General features: G+C 43.4%; 1 protein-coding gene across 1 annotated transcript; it reads right to left on the bottom strand.

The window, feature by feature from the left end:
* Positions 1–704: 704 nt before the first annotated feature.
* On the bottom strand, positions 705–23,259 carry LOC132574459 (cytochrome P450 2J2-like). The gene is made up of 8 exons (XM_060242814.1): positions 23,100–23,259; positions 20,321–20,470; positions 17,842–18,002; positions 17,010–17,186; positions 14,321–14,462; positions 13,303–13,490; positions 9,690–9,831; positions 705–895 (listed from the first exon to the last, which is right to left on the bottom strand). The coding sequence occupies exons 1-8, from the start codon at positions 23,233–23,235 to the stop codon at positions 705–707; spliced, it is 1,287 nt and encodes a 428-aa protein (XP_060098797.1). The 5' UTR covers positions 23,236–23,259.
* Positions 23,260–23,511: the final 252 nt, after the last annotated feature.

Below are 23,511 nucleotides of genomic sequence, written 5' to 3'. Positions count from 1 at the left end.
GGCACCGGATTATCTGGCCGCTTGTGACAGGGACTACATTCATTAAACTAGGTTTCTCTCTCTCTGCTTTTGACTTGCAACGTACTTGATGTAAGTTTTACTTTGGCAATATACTTCTTGAGATATTTATTTTATCGCACGCAATATTACATTTCCTTGACTGGGCTCTGCTATATTAGCCACATCTCCCGACAAATTTGTCACGTAATACTAATAGGCGAACAATCAGGAAGAAAGAAGAAGAAGTAGAATTCAGATTTATACCCTGTCCTTCTCTCTGAATCAGAGACTCAGAGCGGCTTATAATCTCCTATATCTTCTCTCCCCACAACAGATACCCTGTGAGGTGGGTGAGGCTGAGAGGGCTCTCACAGCAGGTGCCCTTTTAAGGACAACTCCTGCGAGAGCTATGGCTGACCCGAGGCCATTCCAGCAGCTGCAAGTGGAGGAGTGGGGAATCAAACCCGGTTCCCCCAGATAAGAGTCCACACACTTAACCACTACACCAAACTGGCTCTCACAGATCTCACAGATCTGCCTGAATCACTGATCTGCCTGAATCCATCTCAAGGAGGCATTCATAGAGCCCTGACAGGGACTTTGAAGAAGGAATGAATGGACCAAGTGAGAGCAGGTTTAGCATGAAACAAAAGGAACGAAGGAGAAATTATCAGTAGCAAATGAGCTTCTCCAATCTGTATAGCTTATGAGGCACTGCAGCGTGGCACAGCACAGAGTTTATAAGGTCGGGGAGGACATGTTATCCCAATAATAGGGTCTGTGCTCAGCTCCTTTACTCCTTCTGGCAGTTGGAAGGTGAACACCCGCAGCAGTGTGGTAAAGAAGATGAAAATCTCAATTCTCGCCAGCTGTTCTCCCAGGCAGACACGAGCCCCTGCAAAGGAAAAGCAACAGAAAAGGAATATAATTCCAGGTATTGTCTAGAACGCATCACCCAGGTGAACATCTAGTTTGGAGTTTAGTAAGACAGCATGAGTTGACAGGCGAAGACTCCCCTCTACCCTTTAAAGTAACTCATCAGAAACTTGTGTTGCCACGATAATAATTCCCTCCACACTAAATAGCATTGCCTAGCTCAGGGGTGCCAATGGTAGCTCTCCAGATTTTTTTTTTTTTTGCCTACAACTCCCATCAGCCCCAGCCAGCATGGCCAATGGCTGGGGCTGATGGGAGTTGTAGGCAAAAACATCTGGAGAGCTACCATCAGTCACCCCTGACCTAGCTGCTTAACTTCCTATTTTTTTGAGGGGGGGGCACAACAAAAGGCCAAAAAAAGCAGCACAAGAGTAAAGCCACGCTTAATTCCATCACTTCAATGGTAGTCAAATGTTTGTCTCTGGGAGGGGTTTCACCATGTCTGCTTTTCAGACACTTTATGTGACTACTCTATTTCAAAGCTCATGTTTTAGAGCAGAGGTGTTAAACTTGTGGCCTGCGGGCCAGGTCAGGTCCCCGGATGGCTCCTATCAAGCCTGCAAGCAAGTCTGCTTCCATGTCCCTCTTTCTTGCTTCCTTCTGCATCACAGCTTGCTTTGCCAGGATTTCTCAATTGCACAGGAGCTGCAGAGTAAAGTCTCTGTTTTCTCCATTGGCTGAGGCTCCTCTCTTGGAGAGGAGGGAGAGCTTGCTTTGATACTGACCACAATATTGCAAGCGCGTTTCAGGGGGTGTGGCCTAGTATGCAAATAAGTTCCTGCTGGGATGTTTCTACAAAAGAGCCCTGTGTGAAACAATGGTGCCATCAGGAGATGTGACCTAATATGCTAATAAATTCCTGTTGGGTTTCTTCTACAAAAAAGGCCCTGCTCCACTATCTCCACTATCTGGCATTACATTTTATAACACACATGGCTTGTCCTGACATGGTCTCATTTATGTAAGATCTGCCCCTCATAACAAATGAGTTTGACACCCCTGTCAAATACTTATTTATTTATTTACTTTTGATTTATATCCCGCCCATTCCAAACAGACTCAGAGTGGCTAACAATCATAATAAACCAAACTTGGTATCCAGCTCTGCAAAACACCCTACAGACTATAAATTGCAGAAATTCACAGAACAACCAGTACATTCCACAGAACAATCAGCACAGTCAACAACCATCTTCCTTATCTTCACACCCCTTCCTACCCTCCCAGCAATTAACACAGAACAATGGTCACATTCAACAGCCAGTTTCCTTATCATTACCCTTCCAGGAAGCCCCACCAAACAATGGGCACATCCACAAACCAATTGCCCTTTCACCACACCTCCTCCAGCCTAGAAATAGCAGCTCTCCAGCAGCCCTGGCCTCACTCAATGCACAGCAGCCAAGAAGGTCAGAGCGCCTGCTCCGGCTGCAACGTCACTGAGGATGTTCTCCGCAGCCAAGAACGAAACGTCTGGAAGAAAAACTTTCTCCAGTAGAACACGGCACTTGAGCCCGAAAAATTCTACAAACCCTAATCATAATAAAGCCAACATCTCAATTTCAGGTATAAAACAACAGGACAAACAATTATAATTTAAAATGAAGTATTGGTGCTATACAGAGTATACAATTTATCTGTTGGTGGTCCTTCTGGTGAAATTGCCCAGTAACATAAAGGCGGCAGCCTTCTCCCCCAGTTGTTATAGGCCAGTTTGAAAAGTTCGGTTTTACAAGCCCTGCAGAATTGGGAGGGATCCCAGAGGGCTCTTATGGCCTCAGGGAGTGTATTCCACAGCATTGGTGCTGCCACTGAGAAGGCCCTGGCCCGTATAAAGTCCAGTCTGGCTTCCATTGGTCCGGGGATGGACAACAGATTTTGAGTTCCCAAATGCAGTGCTCTCTGGGGAACATATGGGGAAAGGTGGTCCCTTAGATAGACAGGTCCTCGGCCATACAGGGCTTTAAAGGTCAATACCAGCACTTTGAAACAGACTCAGAACACAATAAGCAGGCAGTGCAGCTCTTTCAGCACTGGTTGAATGTGCTCCCATCTCGGGAGCCCCATTAACAGCTGCGCTGCCGCATTCTGCAGTCTCCGAGTCAGAGTCAAGGGTAGCCCCATGTAGAGGGCATTACAGTAGTCTACTGTAGTCTACCAGATGACTCTGGTAAGGCCTGATTTCAGATATAGGCACATGCTTCAGAAAACCCATGCATCTATTTATTTACTTATTAAATTTGACTTTTAGGCTGCCCTCGCCTCAAAAACAGCAGAAAAAGCCCTACCTGAGGACAGTCAGATTTTATTTATTTAGATAATTTATATTCTGCCCTTTCCCAGATATGGAGAATGACATTTTAAAAACAGTAAAACAACCATTAAAAACCAATAAAAGTGAACAATACAATTTGGCGGCTCAGTTGGGCACATCATAATATACTGAAAGTCTCAGACATCAGAGAGTATAAAACCAGTATTTCAGCAGGCGGCATCACAGCATAGGGCCAGCGACTTCCGGGGTGAGGCAGGAGGGCCGCCGCCGCAGCTTGTTTCGAGCTTTGAAGATTACAAACTTAAAAGGTGCTAAATAACTTTTCTTGTTAAAAACTGCTTATCTGCTACTCATGGACTGGCTGAGACTCAAGTTTGCCGGCTAACTGAGCTAATTGAGCTATTGGGTGTCCAGGCAGTGTTCCAAATAACGAGAAGGAATGTTAATGGGAAAAGAATCGTAGCCGGAGCCTGCTTGAGTCAGTAATTATTAGCAGGGGTCTGCTGAGTCAACAAGGCACGGAGATAAAAAAAAGTTTCTAATGAAAGTAATTCCCGGACAGCATTTGAAGTTGTATGGGGTGTGTCAAAAGAGCATTATAAGCTATTCTACTAAAAGCACATACTATAGAAACTACAGGACTTAAGTGCAGGATTTAAAGTGGCAGAAGTGAATGTGGAAGATTTGCAAGGAAATTAGAGGAGCTTCAATTCTCTTTGGGTAATAAATGGGGCAGAAGAAAAGACCATATCCCTTTGAAGGAGAGAATGTATCTCCAACACACAAGCAACCTAAGCAATCCAAGTTGGAGGCCTTTTTTGCACCAATTAAATTACAAAACAGATTTGAAGTCCTGAGAGTACTGGGAGAAGAAGAGGGAGGAGAAGCTTATCCTGTGGGCCAGTCCTCTTGTAACCGTAATGAAGCCCAGAATGATAATATCCCTTGCCAACTAAGTGATAAACAATTAAATACACATGAGGATTGGCTGGAGTTGCTTGCACAGCAAACAACCCTGGTGGCAGAAGCCTTGCAGACAATTTTTACTTACTTACGAGAAATAGTATCCCTGCTAAAGGAGAGGGGTGGAGAATATGCAAAAGAAAATAAAGAACAGGCACAGGAGGGGAATAAAGCAGATGCTGCTAAGAAAGGAGGTCTAAGAGGTCCAATAGGTACTGGGACTAAAGCTACTATGACATTAAAGAAACGAAAGGATGTTAAAGAAAACTTATTTTCACTGGTATACAATCCAAAAAGCATTGTTATAAATATTTTCCCATTGCATGGGAGATTAATTGATTGGAGCCCCAAATGGAAGGCAAAAGGACATCTAGCCAACTTACTTGGGATAGCTCCCCCTTTGGTTGACCTCATACAATTGGAAAGACTGCCAGGTCCCATACGATTTGAATGCTTTTTACTTCATTTTAATATAAACAAAATTCCCTCGTACTTGTTTGCTCATGCCAACAGATATGTGGCGCTAGGGATCAGACTACAAAGACATTTTAATAATTCTACAACTTGGAAAATAGTTTCAAAAACAAAAGATGTTGGCGCTAAGAAAAAGCAGTCGCTGGTGGCAGAACTGAAACCTACCAACTATGTATTAATTTTAGATCAACCAACTCCTTCCAATTTACCCCCTCCATTGATGGAATCTGCGCTGAAGCCCATTATTGCCCCGACTAACTTAGACAAAGAGGTACCCCCATCAGGAGATATTGGGATCGGTCAGAAAAATCTGGATGCCAGTTGGCCAGAGGAAGAACTCAAGAAACAACTGCTTACAAAATTTATGTTGTTACAAGACTGTGAGCAAGAGTCCTTGATAAACCATTTTGAACAACTAACATCTACCCTGAAGGGCCTCAGAGTTTCTACGGATTGCAGGGAAATGGAAATAGAGGGAAGTACTAAGGCCTGTGAGCTGAGGAAAAGTGAAGGTGAAGGGATCCACTCTGCAGAGGAGACACATTATTTCCCACTGGAACCAACTGTAATAATTAACTAAGGAAAGCATAATTCCAACCTGATTGTTGCAGCTGACGATCCCGAAATATGTGAAATAAGGGATGTCACCCATGCTCCTGATGGAGGAAAACGCTCATGACTGTCCTCAATGCAAGATATGGGTATCACTAACAAACCTATTGACATTTTGTCATGGAATGTGGTGGGATGGCTAAGATGTATCCATTCGTACATAGAGGTTCCTTTTTTTCAGAGAGATTTTGATATTATTATATTGCAGGAAACGTGGATGGCAGAAACTCTTTGGTTGGATGGTTATTCCTCCTATAATGTACCGGCAGTTCCAGGAAAGGGCCCAGGGAGGTTAAGGGGAGGCCTGGGTATCTTTATTTCTAATGCCCTTAAAGTTCAATGCATGTTGAAACCCTCGCTGTCCCGTTTAGCTATGGCTCTATTGGTGAGATGGGACAGGGGAAGCCTGATTATCATAAATGTATACATCCCACCTCTAACAAAACAGTCATCTATAGAAGAAAATTGGGCATTACTAGACCAATTTATAATAAATCTTGCCCTGGAACATCTGGAAGCTCAAATTTTAGTGGCAGGGGATTTTAATGCCCGTATGGGAATGAATGATGCCTTTTTACTAAACAAATATAATTCCCTACTAGATGAGCAGGAGCAAGGCCAGAATGGACTCCCCTTCACACGAGATTCTAAAGATTGTAAGGCAAACTTTGCTGGCCTATGTTTAGCTAAATTAGCAGGTAGAAGAGAGCTTCATATTTTAAATGAGGCATTCTATGGCGATTATCCAGGCGAATACACTTTTATGTCTGGGAATAGAATGAGCACTATTGATTATATGCTGGTATGCAATTCTCTATTACCTCTGATTAAAAATTTCCAAGTATTCCCATACTTGGAGAGTGACCATCTCCCTCTATGTCTGCAGATAGCGCTCCCATTAAATACTAACCAAAAAGAGGCACGTTATACAACAAGGATAGGAATTAGGGGGAGAAGAGTACGGTGGGGTGGGGAACTGGATAAAAAAGTGAAAGAAATCTTAACTCCAGAAAATTTGTTGAAGCACGTGTCAGTGTTTACAGCTTTAGAGAAAAACCAAGACCTGCTAATAGTTTACCAAGATATAATTCAGGAGATTTACTCTATTATGACTGTACCAATAGGGAATAGATTACATCAGCATCATAGGAAAACCAAACCTTGGTTTGATTCTGAATGTGTTCAAGCAAAAAATGCTTCATATTACCTTGCGATGAGAAGTAGCATAGAAAAAAGGGTAGAGACACAAAATGCCTTAGTGAGTCATAAAAAAACCTATAAAGACATTATTCAAAGGGAGAAGAAAGAATATACTAGGAAACTATGGGAGGAACTTATACAGGCTGTTAAACTAAAAAACTTTGCGTTTTTTTGGAAACTAACAAAGATTGGGGGATTTAAGACAACCTTTTCCCTGGTCATGTATATCCCGGTGGAAACATGGACTGCTTTCTTTCAGAATTTATATGATGACAATGTTCAACCCCCTTTTTCAGGTAACATAGAGAACCTCCCTCAGTGGCCACCAGTTAGTACGCAAGAAATAAAAGCCCATATAATGCAACTGGAAAATAGGAAAGCCCCAGGTATAGACGGCATACCAGCTGAGGTGCTTAAAGAGAATGTAAATTGGTGGGCACAGTTTCTGGCATCTTTTTTTACTTATGTTGATCAAACAGGTCGAATTTCAAAGCAGTGGGGAACAGCTATAGTTGTCCCTATTTTTAAGAAGGGCAATTGAAATAATCCCACCAATTGTAGGCCCATAAGTCTTTTAAATATTATAAGTAAGATTTATACAAGACATCTTTTAGAAAAAAACTAGAAATATGGATGGAACAAGAAGAAATTATCCCCTTGGAACAGGCTGGATTTAGGAAAGAAAGGTCGACAACTGAGCATTGCCTGATATTGCAACAGCTAATTGAGAAGTACTCTGGCAAAGGTACAACCGCTCTATACGCGGCTTTTATTGATTTAAAGGCAGCATTTGATTCCATCTCAAGGCAACGATTGTGGCAAGAACTAGCGGCTTCCAATATTGATAAAAGGCTCCTATTTCTTATTCGTGGCCTCCATGAAGAATCATTTCTTAGGGTGAGATGCAATACGCAAGGATTACTCACAGAACCAATAAAAATCAAGAAGGGTGTAAGACAGGGTTGTCTTTTGGCCCCCATCTTATTTAATTATTACATCAGTGATATGGTGGAACATATGACTGATATTAAATTACACCCCCCAAAGCTGGCTCTTCGCCACCTTTCAGTACTGCTATATGCAGATGACGTGGTACTGTTATCTAGAACACCTATTGGGTTGCGGAGGGCATTAGACAGCTTTGTTAAGTATTGTGAAAAAGAACGTTTGGTAATAAATTTTGAAAAAACAAAAGTGATGGCATTTGGTAAAAAAGCCAAGAAGAGGTATTGGACTATGGAAGGGGAGAAAATAGAACAAGTAACAAAATGTACTTACTTGGGAATGGTAATTCAGGATACAGGCGCCTATACTGAACATTGTAATATGAGGGTGGAGAAAGCTGAGAAAACAACGTACGCTATCCTGAGATTTTTTCATTCTAAGGGGGGCTTTTATGTTCCGGCAGCACTGAAACTGTTCCAATATAAAGTTTTAACACAACTGCTCTATGGTATTAACCTGGGCATTTCGGCTAAAAAATTACAGGCTCTTGAGAAAGTGCAATCTAAATTTCTCCGTAACATCTTGCAGCTCCCGCCAGGTGTGCCAAATGCCCTTTTGTGACTAGAAACTGGGCAAATGAGAACTGAGGCCAGAATTATGTTATCTTCGGCATACCAATGGCTAAGAATCTATACAAACAAAAAAGGCCTCTTTAATAATTCAAGACCTCTATAGGCCAAGGTGGCTGCAATTGGTTGAAAGCAATTTGGAAAGTATAGGATTCTCACTTGAAAACCTCTTGACGCAGAGTAATGCCAAAGCAAAAAGTATTATCAAACAAAGAATCTGTGATATAGAGAGACAAAGGGATCTAGAACAGGACCCTTCTTTTTTGGCGTCTACTGAGACCAAATATGTTATGAGGATGGCCAAGTACTTTTCTTATTTGGAGGTATCAGCTCACAGAAGAGCCTTTACATTGGCTCAATGCGCAGCCATGCCCTCACAAGTGTTAGAAGGGAAATATAAAAAAGTTCCGTACGAAGATCGACGCTGTTCTTGTGCTACGGGAGAGGTGGAGTCGATGACTCATATGTTTTTTCGATGCGCATTCCACCAAGCATATAGGGACAGGTTTGTTTCCCTGTTTGTAGTCAAACCAATAGCAGATGCGGACAGGGCGTATTTGGAGAAACTTTTGGTGGATGCAAGTCCATCTATCTCTAGACAGATAGCTAAATTCTGCCCTTACCTTGTGAAGTTCCATACCAAGAAACAAGAAAGTGTAGGTTTTGTATGCTCTGTTTGAATTTTAGGTTATAAACGATTTTATATATTCTGATTTAAAGGATTTTATATTAATTTGAACTGATTCTGGATTTTAAAATTGGTTAAATTATATTTTAGTTATCCCCGACCTGTATAGGTGCGGAAAGGTTTTATGTATTTTATTGTATTTTATGTAGTTTAGGAGGGTTTTTACATGATGTGTTATAGTTTTTATATTGGTCTATGTCCATAATAAAAAGTTCATTCATTCATTCATTCATAGGGCCAGCTGATAAGTCTCGGACGCCTGCTGCCTCAACCGAAAGCCTGGCGGAATAGCTCCATCTTGCAGGCTCTGCCAAAAGGTAACAATTCAGTAACGGCCCTGAGATATCTCTCAGGCCGAGGACCACCAAGAAGTTATCTCCTGAGCATAACGCTTTTCTGGGGGTATACCAGGAGAGGTGGTCCCGGGCTGTTAGTTAGCTTTCCTATATCAGATTGTTTCACTCTTGTCCAGAGATATTCCTAAATATTGCTCTAGACTTGTTCTGGATATATGACACAAGTAAATACTATTATAGAATCTCTGTTTCCACTGTGGTTGTCACAACCTTGCTCCTGGCTTCCCCCCAAAGTACGGAGATATTCCTTTCGTTGGACCTGGCAACCCCATGGATGGCCCAAGCTAGCCTAATCTCCTCAGATCTGAGAAGCTAAGCAGGATCAGCCCAAGTTCGTAGCTGGATGGACCATCAAAGAAGTCCAGGGTTGCTATGTAGTGCAGGCAATGGCAAACTACCTCTGAATGTCTCTTGCCTTGAACCCCCTATTGGTGATTGGATGGCACGTTCCACCACTACCAGTATGCACAAGGAAGCATGTTTCTACTTTGTCTTCTTGCTTCTTCTCGAAGATGATCTGTTCTTCATTGAGAGGCTTGTTCTGTTTCTTTTCTGTCACAACTGCATCGGTGATATTAGCATGGAGCCAAAGCTCTGGGTTCTGCCTTTACCTGCACCGAATGGAAGAAACGCTTCTCTGTCCACAAATTTTCCATCCTTGTCCAAAAAATGATTAGGGTTGAACTCCTGAGGTTTCTCCCATTGCTTAGGATCAAGAAGAACGGAGCGGAGATCTGGAAAAACAGTAGCCTCCTGCAAAGATGAAAGCGTTGGCTCAGACAGCAGCTTTAAAATTTTGTCAGTCACTGTCTCAGTATAAATCAGGGGTGGGATTCTAATAGGAGCGCCTTTGCATATTAGGCCACACACCCCTGATGTAGCCAATCCTCCAAGAGCTTACAAAGCTCTTTTTTGTAAGCTCTTGGAGGATTGGCTACATCAGGGGTGTTTGGCCTAATATGCAAAGGAGCTCCTGCTAGAATATTAGTACCCCTGGTACTAATATTTTCTGTCCCCTACTGTTTCCAGCCTGCAGCTCGCATCCTTGGAGAGATGGTTGGTGCTATCACATTGAGGGCATGGTATCATTTCTGGGTTGAACCTGGAAGTGGTTGTGCTGCTCTAGGATTCAGGGGAAACCTGAAGATAAACCCATAAAGTTCTCACTGAACACTAGAGTTCTGTGATTATCACTACCGGATTTGATATGGCAGGGATCTTCCCAGGGCTTTTTTTGTAGCAGGAACTCCTTTGCATATTAGGCCATACACCCCTGATGTAGCCAATCTTCCTGGAGCTTATAGTAGGCCCTGTACTAAAAGCCCTGTAAGCTCTTGAAGGATTGGCTACATCAGGGGGTGTGTGGTCTAATATGCAAAGGAGTTCCTGCTACAAAAAAATACCTGTTCTTTCCCTTATTTTACTGCTATGGTCTACTGAGTAGTAGTGGTGGTTGGAGGACTGTTAACAGAAGGTTTCTTGCTAGAGTGGGAGACCTCAGATCAGAAATACACTGCTCGAGGAACGACAAGAAACAATTTAGTAGTTGCCAATCATTTGTTTACAAATATATAAACAACATACAAATCCCAAATGTAAAGTATGGACTACGGTAGGCCGATCGTATACACCATTTCAAATCTTCCTCCGGTCCGAGGTTGAACAGATTGAATCCAGATTGAGGTTGAATAAATTGAGGTTGAACAGATTGAATCCGGATTCCTATCACTTTGAAGTGGGACCAAACCGGACTCCAAAGAGTTTACAATCTAAATAATCGTTATCACTTTTGGAATGGGGCCAAACCAGACTCCAAGGAGCTTACAGTCTTACTTGCAAGAACTTGTGTTTATATGGGAAGCACCACAAACATTCATCAGTAGCCAAAGCCCACAATGATTATACAGGGAAAGATTCTCCATAAGAAGACAGAGTTATGACTGACCCAGAGTCACTCCATAAGAACATAAGAGAAGCCATGTTGGATCAGGCCAATGGTCCATCCAGTCCAACACTCTGTGTCACATAAGAACATAAGAGAAGCCCTGTTGGATCAGGCCAGTGGCCCCTCCAGTCCAACACTCTGTGTCACAGAAGAACATAAGAGAAGCCCTGTTGGATCAGGCCAATGGCCCATCCAGTCCAACACTCTGTATCACACAGTGGCCAAAAATTTATATTTTATATACACACACAGACACACACACATTGTGGCTAATAGCCACTGATGGACCTCTGCTCCATATTTTTATCTAACCCCCTCTTGAAGCTGGCTATGCTTGTAGCCGCCACCACCTCCTGTGGCAGTGAATTCCACATGTTAATCACCCTTTGGTGATTCCACATGTTAATCACTCCAGCAGCTGCAAAGGGAGGAGTGGGGAATCAAACCCGGTTCTCCCAGATAAGAGTCCATGCACTTAACCACTACACCAAACTGGCTCTGATACATATTTCTGAAAATCCGAAGCCCCATTACAGCTTCAGGCCAAGGCCCTCCTGGAACCCTCCTGGAATCCCTAGACTGGACATGGCTCTTTCCCATGTATACATGTTTCAGTCTTTTGGATCTCAGGATAGATCCAAGAGGGCAGCCATGTCGGTCTGAAGCAGCAGAACAAAGAAGGAGTCAAGTTTCACCTTAGAGACCAACCAAGTTTTATTCAGAATGTAAGCTTTCATGTCCTCTAAGCACACTTCATCAGAAAAGGAATTAGGTACAGTGAACAGAGCTACATATAGCTGGTAGGCAGTGGTTTAGAATGCAAAACTGGATCTTAAATTTGTACCATTTTGCATTCTAAACCACTGCCTACCAGTTATATGTAGCTCTGGCCACTGTGCCTGATTCCTCGTCCGTTGAAGAGCACATGAAAGCTTAGATTCTGAGTAAAACTTTGTTGGTCTCAAAGGTGCTGCTTGACTCCGACTTTGTTCTATTGGATCTCAGGAATCCCAGCTTCTTCCAACAATGAAGCGTCGATTTCTAAGCATGAATCCATCAACTCACCCTTACAAAGCAAAACGTTATACCTTATTTTAATTCTGGGTTTTCTTCTTGAGTCTGGTTTGCAACTTTGCCTCAGTCAAGAAACCAGAAGATCTCAATGTTAGGAGAGCTTTGTAAAATGCTACCACCCCTTTGTATTGTAGCATTTATGTTGGAAAAGCTTTTTTTAAGAAACACATGCTGAATGTGTGAACACTTTGGGTACTCGTGGTCATCCGATCGTTAGATTTGTTTTTGAATCAAATTGAAAGGAACTATCACACATAGTTCAACAGAGATGGGGGCAGCTAAACTGGGGTCGACACAAAAAATAGGCATGATTCATGAACTACTGGTTCACAAATGAAAGTTCATGACAAATTTTGGGCAGTTTGTGGTTTATGAACTGTAGAGCCTCCATGAACTTTCATGGAGGTCCGTGGTAGTTCATGGAGCTTTGTGGGAGTTTGTGAAGAGCGGAAAACAAGGATTTAAATGGCTTCTGCAACCCCGTGGCATGGAGCAGCAGTACTGCAGTACCGTGATCTGAACTCTCTGCTCACAACCTGAGTTTGATTCCAGCAGAAGCTGGTTCAGGTAGCCGGCCCAAGGTTGACTCAGCCTTCCATCCTTCTGAGGTCGGTAAAATGAGTACCCAGCTTGCTGGGGGGAAAGCGTAAAAGACTAGGGAAGGCAATGGCAAACCACCCTGTAAAAAGTCTGCCATGAAAACGTGAAAGCAACGTCACCCCAGAGTCGGAAATCACTGGTGCTCGTACAGGGGACCTTTCCTTTCCTTTCCTTTCCTTTCCTTTCCTTTCCTTTCCTTTCCTTTCCTTTCCTTTCCTTTCCTTTCCTTTCCTTTCCTTTCCTTTCCTTTCCTTTCCTTTCCTTTCCTTTCCTTTCCTTTCTGCTCCCATTGAAAAGCAGCTGAGCGGTGGGGAGCAGAAAGCAAGGGTCATGAACCAATGTGAACTGGTTTGGTTTGTGAGCCAACCTTCCAGTTAATATCACCACAAATGATTAATTGAAACAAACCACAAAAATGTGATTCATGTCCATCCCTAGTTAACACGATAATCCCTGTATTATTTGATATCATTTCTGGAACAGGGGTCAGGCTTGTAGCCCTCAAAAACCGCTGCGCAGGAAGGCATTATACATCTTACGAAGTGCAACTTCTCGCAGATATCAGTTTTAGGCTCCAGAAGTGCAACCATAAGAATTCCCTGTACCTTTGGAATGAGAAAACCAAATAAGTTCACATCCTTTGTACATTCTCTGGGGACGCCAAATAAAAAGATATATTGGGAACGCATGATCTCGTGAATCACAGCATTGGTATAGGGCAGCTTCTTCCAACGTTGATAGCTGAATGAACTAGAGGAACCCAAAACATCTTCAATTTCCTTATGGACTTTCTCTGGGAAAATATAAAGAAATGCATTTTTAGCATGGAGACCGCATTTTAGGGTCGTCAACCTCTAGGTGCAGCCTTGTAATCTTCTGAAATCAAGATTGATCTCCCAACAAGAGATCAGTTCCCTTGGAGAAAATGGTTGCTTTGGAGGGTAAACTGTCTGACAGCATACCCCCCCCCGAGGTCCCTCTGCTCCCAAAACCCTGGGCTCCAACCCCAAATCTCCAAGCATTTCCCTTCCCAATGTTGGCAACCCCGCTGCATCTGCCTTTATAATGCTAACGATTCGGTGAAACCAATCGCATGTTCAAAATACATTAAGCTTTAGGCTTGGGTCAGCATCCTGAAACATTAAAGTAGACATCATGCAATCTACGGACCCCGTGTTGCAGAGTGGTAAAGCCGCAGTACTGCAGTCCAAGCTCTGCTCACAACCTGAGTTCAATCCCGGTGGAAGGTGGGTTCAAATAGCCGGCTTAAGGTTGACTCAGCCTTCCATCCAGTCGGTCAAATGAGTCCCCAGCTTGCTGCGGGGAAAGCGAAGATGACAATGGCAAACCACCCCGTAAAAAGTCTGCCAAGAAACCATCATGATGTGTGACGTCACCCCATGGGCCAGTAACAACTCAGTGCTTGCACAAGGGACCACCTTTACCTTTATCTGCACAATGCAGCAGCACACATTAGATATGAAAAGAAACAAACTAATGAGTAGGATTGTGCTGGCAATGAGCTACTCAATATGAAAACTGCAAAGAATTACTAAAAATAATAAGAAAAATTGGGCAGGGGCCCAGGGGCATTTCTTGATTCAACACAAGAGTGTCTCTTACCTTGGATGTCTGGGTGATTTGCCATTAAGAGCAATGCCCATTGCAGTGTCAAGGCTGTTGTTTCTGATCCTGCGACGAAGAGGTCAAAAATACACTGAGTCAGGTTGTTTTCATTATAAGTAGACTTGGGGTCATTCTTGTTCTGCAGTTGAAAATTCAAAAGAGTAAAAATTCTCAGCCTTCTGACTTGGCAGACATGGTTATAAAGCTCTACAAAATGTAGCGATGGAAGTCTCAGACCAGTCGCAATGATACCTAAAGCCACATTCTATTAGAAACTTCCCTGAGCCTTCAGTTTGACCCATGGGTCCAAGGAAGTTTTGTAATCCAAAATGAACACTGACAAAAGGTTGAGGAGCAGAGATATCAATGCAAATCAAATATTGTTCAATAGAAATGTTATCCATCAGTAATGGATAACATTACTGAAACAGTAATGAAATCCATCAGTAAACAAAATATTCAAAACATATGGAACATTCCATTTATTAATCCTGTGGGACCCGTGGGAGTGGCTTTGACCAATATCCAGTCAGGAGCCTTTGCCTAACGCTCTCCCAGCTGGCTCCAAAGTTATATCATTTTTTACCCCTTTAAATTATATTTTTGAACTTTTGAAAGATGCCTCCGAAAGGGGTGAAAAAGACCAAACAGAAGGAAAAAAGCTTTCAGCCTCTAACTAATTTCTTGGAACTGCCTTCCACCTCCCACGCAAGCTTGGAGAGATGTGAGGAACCACCTGCAGAAAGTCCTCTCATGGTGAATGTATTGTTTCAGGCAATGTCTAAACTAAGACAAGAAATACGAGAGGACATAACTTCTATGCTTCAACCAATGTGTCAGCGTCTGGATGAATTAGAGAATTCTTGTAAGCAAGCAACCCAAATGGCACAACAAGCGTTAAAAAAAGCTCAAGAGATAACATCAGATGTATGGACGAGGGAACGGGTTTTAACAGTGGACTTTCGTAGCTGGGAGCTGTGCCTAAAATTTAGAGGCTTTAAATCGGATGTGGAAGCAGAAATGGACTTATATATATTCATGGCAAATTGGCTTGCTGAAGTAATCCACCTGGAGGTCGAGGTTCTTCCACTCATCCTAAAAGCATATCGTGTAGGCAAGGTATGTGAAGACAATTTGTCTTATACCAGAGATATTGTGGTGCAGTTTAAGGATTATCGAATGAGGCAAAGAGTCTTTGCAGAGGCTAGGGAGAGAGGAGGCTTGGACTACCAGGGGTTAAAGATTCAGGTCTTTCCGGATCTCCCTCCTGAATTTTTAAGAATCAGAAGAGACCTTAAGGACACAACTGCCAAATTGCGGGACTTAAAAATTAAATATAAATGGCTACAACCAGGCAAACTATGTGTCCAAAAAGGCTCCACTTCGTTTACAGCATATGACGCAGCCTCGGGTGAGATACTATTACCCAAGTTAACTCCCTCCTCTCCCACATCAAGAGTTAATAAGAGAAAGGAATGCTCTCCTCTCATCCCTCCAAGGACAACCCGTGTATGTACTGAGGAAGTTTATGTTAATCTGAAAGAAAATATGGACTCTATTTAAAAGAAATTGAAGCAACAAGAAAAGGGAAAAGCTGAAGAAACTTATAATTTATAATTATTGATTTTTCTTTCAGAATTAAGAGCTGGATGGGGACAGCTGGTGAGAGCACCTGGGTAATTTCCCTCCTTGTTTAATTCAGTCCAGGTGAAGAAGAAAGAGTTTCTTTTTGACCTTAAACTTTAAGGTCTCCAGGGACTGAGATATATTGTTAGAATTTATTCTTTATGGATTTTTTTTTTGAGAGTAGAAGAAATAATCAAGATATAGAAGAAGAAGGAAGATAAGAAGTTATATTGAATGCCTGTGGCACTAAGTTTTTAAAAAGCTGTTAGGGAAATTAGCATTGTTAAGCTTCATTATTCCTCTGCTATAAAAATATAGAAAATATAAATAGACATAAATATATATATATTAAGTGGTGGGGAATGGTAACACTTGAGATATCTTTAAATTGTGTTGTTTTTGATTTGTTATTATGGTACACCTACCTGTTGGAACAGGTAGTAATTGTAATGAGTCTATAATAAAACTTGAGTTATAAAAAAAAAAATCCTGTGGGACCCAATGTATCTTTGTGCATGGTCCCTTGATGAAAATGTATATAGGTGTGTTGGATCTTCCACACACACACCCACTTTGCTGGGCTCTCTTCTCTTCATGAAACGCTGGTCATTTTGCTGCTGTTGTGGACCTCTCCAAGAATTGTAATTATAGCCCTTCCCTAAATCAATTTTTCCTCTCTCTTCCCTGTGCTTCCTCTTAGTGAGCTCTTGTGTGTGTGTTATGTTTCTCTTTGTCTTAATGAAAACCTTTCGGGTTGAACATCTGCCTGGTTTCTTTTTCTCCTAAAGGAAAAATCTCCATATACATAGGTGGAGAATCCCAGTTATCCCCTCAATTATCCCCTCTTGCTCTGTCTCCTTAAAGCTAATTCTTCAGCTAATTAGGAGACCTCCTCTTTGTTTAACAGTGGCCAGAGAGGAGAGCATCTTTCAGTCTGCTAAACCCAGAGCTCATCCAGCAAAACAGGTATACAGGTTTCAAACAATACATTTGCATTTACTTTCATACATTGACATTTTTATAGAGTGTATCTGATTTCACACAAAAGGTGGATACTTACTTTCCTCATCTGACATAGATAGAAATCAATGAAATCTTGTGGATCATGGGCAGACTGATTCTCCTTATGTTTTTCTATCTCCTTCCTTGCAAAGGAATGTATAATATCAGCAGAGGCAAGTGCCTTCCTGTGAGGTCCTGGGAGACAGTTCAAGAGCCGTGGGGCAATTTCATACAGCTACAGAAAAGATGAATGCCAAATGAGATGGCTCAGTAACAGTCGATGCACACAGATGCTGATGTACGAACCAGAAATGATTTTGAGTTCCTACATCAGCATCATTTATTTATTATTATATATTTATTATTGGAATTTATATTCCGCCCTCCCTGCGAGTGGGCTTAGGGCAGATAAAAACATAAAATAAACATATAAAAACAATCAATATAAATAGCAATTCAATTCAGTAAAAAGAACATAACATCATTAAAACACAGGGTTTCCAGCTAGACTCAGTTTATCTTCAGCTTTGCGGACTGGGCTACATACTATTTAAGTATCATACTTACTGTATCAGTGGTGTTAGCAGCATCGGAGGGGGGGGGGGGGCTGGGATCCTTCTGGATACCTGGTTGCCTCAACCAAAAACCTGGCGGAACAGCCAGGTAGGTGGGGCTGAGATAGGTGGGACTGAGAGAGTCCTAAGAGAATTGCTCTTGAAAGAACAGCTCTGAGAGAACTATGACGGACTTAAGGTCACAACAGCATCTGCATGTGGAGGAGTGGGGAATCAAACCTGGTTCTCCCAGATTAGAGTGCATACACCAAGCTGGCAGTTTACACACACAAACACCTGCCTGACCTAATAGGACAACAAAAGAAAATGACTTGCAGTATGAAAATTGGAAGATGGAAATTTTGAGATACAGTCAACGGCTTCCACCAACTTGAGGAATTCTTTATCTTCAGCAGAGAACCGGCATCCAAAAGCCACAGCGCAGATCACATTGGTAACAGAATTAGTGATAGCCGCTGCTGGGTCCCATGGCTGCCCTGCAAATAAAGATGATTGCAAAATATTAATATGTTATCCCCTTCTGTGAATACCCAGAGGGAACTTCATAGCGGAGTTTGGTAAGAGTTTGAAATCTTAGACATGGTTATATATTTAGACGGGGGTCATTTTGTAGAAAAAGAGGTGCCGGACCTCATTAGCAGAAATCGTTTGCCTATGCCACACACACACACATCCCCCCCGACACCACCAGATGGCGTCCTAAATTATATCAGCTCAGCATCTACCAGTGCAACGAATTCTACATTGGGTCCAGTATGAGAAGCATGCGGGTTCATTTTTTGGAACATATAGCGCATAAAAATGGGGGTACAGGAAGCCCCAACTGCGGCTCATTGCACTGAATTCAGGCACAGTTTTTATGAGATAGAATGCACTGTTCTGTATGCTTATAAAGGTCATTGTTATAATGTAACAGATGTCTCTAAGATACTGCTGCAGAAGGAGGCTTTTTTTGTATACAAGTTTTAGACTAAGCCCCGTGGCGCAGAGGGTTAAAGCTGCAGTACTGCAGTCCTAAGCTCTGCTCACGACCTGAGTTCGATCCCCGGTGGAAGCTGGGTTTTCAGGTAGCTGGCTCGAGGTTGACTCAGCCTTCCATCCTTCCGAGGTCGGTACAATGAGTACCCAGCTTGCTGGGGGGAAAGGGTAGATGACTGGGGAAGGCAGTGGCAAACCACCCCGTAAAAAGTCTGCCATGAAAACATCAGGATGGGACGTCACCCCAGAGTGATGATATAACTCTGTTGACCACCAGCTGCGGGATGTACGGAAGGAGTGGAGACAACTGATATCACCAACTGCAGAATTGGAGTTTGTTTCTAGATTGTTATATTGCTTTTAGATTGTATATTGTTATATTATATGTATTTGATTTTAATTTTGTATTATTGATCGTTGTTACCCGCCCAGAGTCCATTTGAGAAAGCATGGGCTATAAAGTGAAAATAAATAAATAAATGTCGGAAACGACTGGTGCTTGCGCAGGGGACTACCTTTACCTTTAAGGAGTTTCAAAGTGGCTTACAATGACCTTTCCTTCCTCTCCCCACAACAGTCATCTTGTGAGTTAGGCGGGGCTGAGAGAGCTCTGAGAGCTGTGACTGGCCCAAGGTCACCCAGTAGGCATCAAGTTGAGAATCAAACCTGGTTCTCCAGATTAGAGTCCGTCTCATCCACTACACCTCATTGGAGATACCTTGCCTGCCCACCTGTTCCCCACCCCGTTATGTCCAGAAGAACTTCTTTCCAGTAGAGTCCAGCTTACAATTAATAAGATAACTTCTAAGTTACTGGTTATCTATGGTCCAGTGATTAACAAATGGGATTAACACATGGTGATTAACACATGGAATTCACTGCCACAGGAGGTGGTGGCAGCTGCAAGCATAGCCAGCTTCAAGAGGGGATTAAATAAACATATGGAGCAGAAGTCTATCAGTGGCTATTAGCCACAACATATTGTTGGAACTCTCTGTCCGGGGCAGTGATGCTCTGTATTCTTGGTGCTTGGGAAAGCCAACAGTGTGAGGGCTTCTAGTGTTCTGGCCACGCTGGACTTCCTGATGGCATCTGGGTTTTTTGGCTACTGTGTTACATAGAGTGTTAGACTGGATGGGCCATTGGCCTGATCCAACATGGCTTCTCTTAGGTTCTTATGTGACCCAGAGTGTTGGACTGGAGGGGCCATTGGCCTGATCCAACACAGCTTCTCTTAGGTTCTTATGTGACACAGAGTGCTGGACTGGAGGGGCCATTGGCCTGATCCAACATGGCTTCTCTTAGGTTCTTCTGTGACACAGAGTGTTTGACTGGGTGGGCCATTAGCCTGATCCAACATGGCTTCTCTTATGTTCTTCTGTGACACAGAGTGTTGGACTGGGTGGGCCACTGGCCTGATCCAACATGGCTTCTCTTATGTTCTTCTGTGACAGAGTGTTGGACTGGATGGGCCATTAGCCTGATCCAACATGGCTTCTCTTATGTTCTTATGCTCAGTGTGGTGGTGCTGATTTATGGCAACAACATAGGGTTTTCAAGGCAAGTGATGTTCAGAGGGGGTCTGCCGTTTCCTGCGTCTGCGTCACAACCCTGGTATTCCTTGGAGGTCTCCCATCTAAATACTAGCAAGGACTGACCCTGCTTAACTTCTGAGATGTGATGAGATTGGTCTAGGCTGGGCTAGACCAGGTCAGGACATGATCCAGCGTATAAGTAAAGTAATCCAAACTTCGGTGAGAAATTAAAAAATGGCCTACAGCAACCATTGGCCAGCCCAGTTCGTGACATCACATACCCTTTGCGCGTGCAAAAGACTCAGCAAGCTGATGGGCCTCCTCTTCTATTTGGTGCTCCATGCCTTTCTTCCCCAGTCCCAGTTTCCGCATGGTGACCAGCCCGAACTTCCTCTGTTGCTTCCAGGTGTGGCCATTTGACAATATAATACCTAAAGCCATGCAGAAACAATGAGAAATTAGTATGGAAAGAAAATACTGTTCAAGAAAGAGTTTACATTGTCAGCCAAGAAGACAACAAACTGATTACCTTTGCCTATGTATTGAAAAGCTACCCCTTCTCTAAAAACCATACAACTGAAATGCTAATACAGAATCGATCCCTGTCTGGTACAAGAAGAAGGAGATATTCAACTTATACCCCGCCCTTCACTCTGAGTCTCAGAGTCTCAGAGCGGCTCGCAATCTCCTTTACCTTCCTCCCCCAAAACAGACACCCTGTGCGGTCGGTGGTGCTGAGAGAGCTCTCCCAGAAGCTACCCTTTCAAGGAAAACTCTGTGAGAGCTATGGCTGACCCAAGGCCATTCCAGCAGGTGCAAGTGAAGGAGTGGGGAATTAAACCCAGTTCTCCCAGATAAGAGTCCACGCACTTAACCACTACACCAAATTGGCTCTCAGTGGTATGTCTCTGATACTGACCAGGTCCATTTGTGTCTGTTTATCTTTTGTAAAAGTTCTCTTGAAGATCCTAATCTGCACACAAAGATGGCTGAGCATCTTTTGTTGCCTGTGTGTACCCATAAATAATCAAGGAAGGCAACCATGTTGGTCTGAAGCAATAGAACAAAGTGAGAAAGTGTGCACGCACGTGAAAACTCACATTTTGAATAAAACTTTGTTGGTCATAAAGGTGCCATTGGATCCCCGCTGTGGTCGATTAAGATCTCTACCATGAGAAAGCACCTATTAGGCTTGCCAATCCCCAAATCCCAGCGGGGGTTCTTCCGCTTTCCCAGGCTCCTTCCCGCCCCCAGTCAGCTGGCCAGTGGGAGAAGCCCCGCCCCCAGAGGACCATGTGCCTTTCCACCTCCGGAGGCTTCAGTCTCCGATTGGAAAGGCTTCTTCTTGGGATGGGGTGTCTGTGTTACTTAGAAGAAGTTGGCTGCAACTCGTGAGTAGGCTTTTGCTTTTGACATGTACTGCCTGCAACTCATGACTCACTTCAGAGTCGCCAGAAATGGGGAGGGGTGGGGAGAACATCTGCTGAGCACTTCATTATTCCCTATGTGGAGATTGATTCTCATAGGGTATAATGGGGAATTGATCTAGAGGTTTCAGAGGCTCTGGGGGAGCTGTTTTTTGAGGTAGAGGCACCAAATTTTCAGTATAGTTTCTATTGTCTCTCCCCAAAGTACCCCCCAAGTTTCAAAATGATTGGACCAGGGGGTCCAATTTTATGAGTCCCAAAAGAAGGTGCCCCTATCCTTCATGATTTCCTATGGAACGAAGACATTTAAAAAGGTGTGCTGTCACTTTAAATGTGATGACCAGAACTCCCTTGGAGATCATTTATGCTTGTCACAGCCTTGTTCATGGCTCCGCCCCAATGTCTCCTGGCTCCACCCCCAAAGTCCCCAGATATTTCTTGAATTGGACTTGGCAACACCTATAATGCTTCAACAAATCACAGTAACTGCTGCAGACCCAATTTAACAGCAGCTGCTCCAACACGTAGCATTTTGAGATGCCTGAGACAGAGTTTTCAGGGTCTTTTTCAGCAAATGCTGTAAGATCACCCCCCCACCACCACCACCATTTTCTGCTGGAGCAAAAATGAGTTAAAATGATGAGATATTAAAAAAAAAAAAATCCCTTTGCCTGCACAAACGTAATTTTCCAGTTTCTCCCCCATGGAACAATGACTTGAACTCCTTTTGGCATCATCTTCACAGCCATCGGCACGAATGTTAGACACCAACAATCCAGAGCTGTTGCCTCTGCTGAGACCGAGCTGCAGCTTCTGGACTCCACCCGGCACTTTCCCAGGTGTTCCGGCAAGGCAGTCCCAAGCACACACACTGACCGATTTCCCACTCTCCTTATGCTGCTCTCATGCTCCTCTTCTCAGCGGGGCTTCCGTCCGATTTCATACTATCTGCCCCGGCGCTGCAGGGGGTCCAATTCTATGAGCCCCAAAAGAAGGTGCCCCTATCCTTCATTATTTCCTATGGGAGGAAGGCATTTAAAAAGGTGTGCGGTCCCTTTAAATGTAATGGCCGGAACTCCCTTGGAGTTCAACGATGCTAGTCACACCCTTGCTCCAGTGTCTCCTGGATCCACCCCCAAAGCCCTCAGACATTTCATGAATTGGGCTTGGCAACCCTAAATTGTGCTCCTGTGAGCTCCCACTGAATCTGAGGCCTGATTATTACCCAGGTAATCAACGCAGGCATCCATCTCACAGCCCAGTGGGTAGGTACTGAGGGCCAAGGTTCCCTCTAAGCGGCAGAGTCTTGTGAGCAAAAATTCTACTTTGTGAGCTACTGACGTTAAAGTTGTGAGCCGCTGGCATTAAAGTGGTGAGCTCCTGCATAAATCAGTGTGCTCTGGGGCCATTTTTCCTGGGCAAAGGCAAAAACGTGTGAGCGGAAAGGCTAAAAATCTGTGCGCTAGCTCACGCTAACTCCGCTTAGAGGGAACACTGCTGAGGGCTGAATGTCAATACGGCTCAGATCATTTTGATAAATAAACCCCAGCTGAACCCAGCGTTGCGTGACTTCTTTACTTTGGGGACGGTGGGGCAATTGATTTCCCGTGTTTTATGCTCCCCAACAGCTCACCTTGTTCTTTCGCTACAGCTTCTAGGAAAGGGGTCGCTGGACGATCAGCAAAGTCTTCTGCGTGGTTTATCAGCCCTTCTTTCACTGCTTCATAGCCAGACAGCACAACTACAGGTATCGGTCCCAGCCACAGCATGTAAATGTTTCCATATTCTTCCACCAACTGCCATTTGCGTCATGAGAGATGAGAAAACGTTACATAAATTCAGCTGGTTCATTGGAGTGTAACGTGTGCAGGTCACTCTTCTCTACCTCTTCAGCTCCTGGCCAGACGCAACTATCTTCTCTGCCCATTTCCCTTCTCTCAGACGCCTTCCTTTCTCCATCTTCCTCTCCCTCCTTTTCTGAGATGCTATCTCAATCTCAAACAGGTGCAATCTACTTTTCGCAACATTCCTCTATAGGCTTATGT

Source organism: Heteronotia binoei, chromosome 6 (genome assembly GCF_032191835.1).
Source record: "Heteronotia binoei isolate CCM8104 ecotype False Entrance Well chromosome 6, APGP_CSIRO_Hbin_v1, whole genome shotgun sequence".
NCBI classification, from domain to species: Eukaryota; Metazoa; Chordata; class Lepidosauria; order Squamata; family Gekkonidae; genus Heteronotia; species Heteronotia binoei.
Note: the sequence above shows the minus strand (reverse complement) of the source record. Positions and strands in the feature narration are given on the sequence as shown.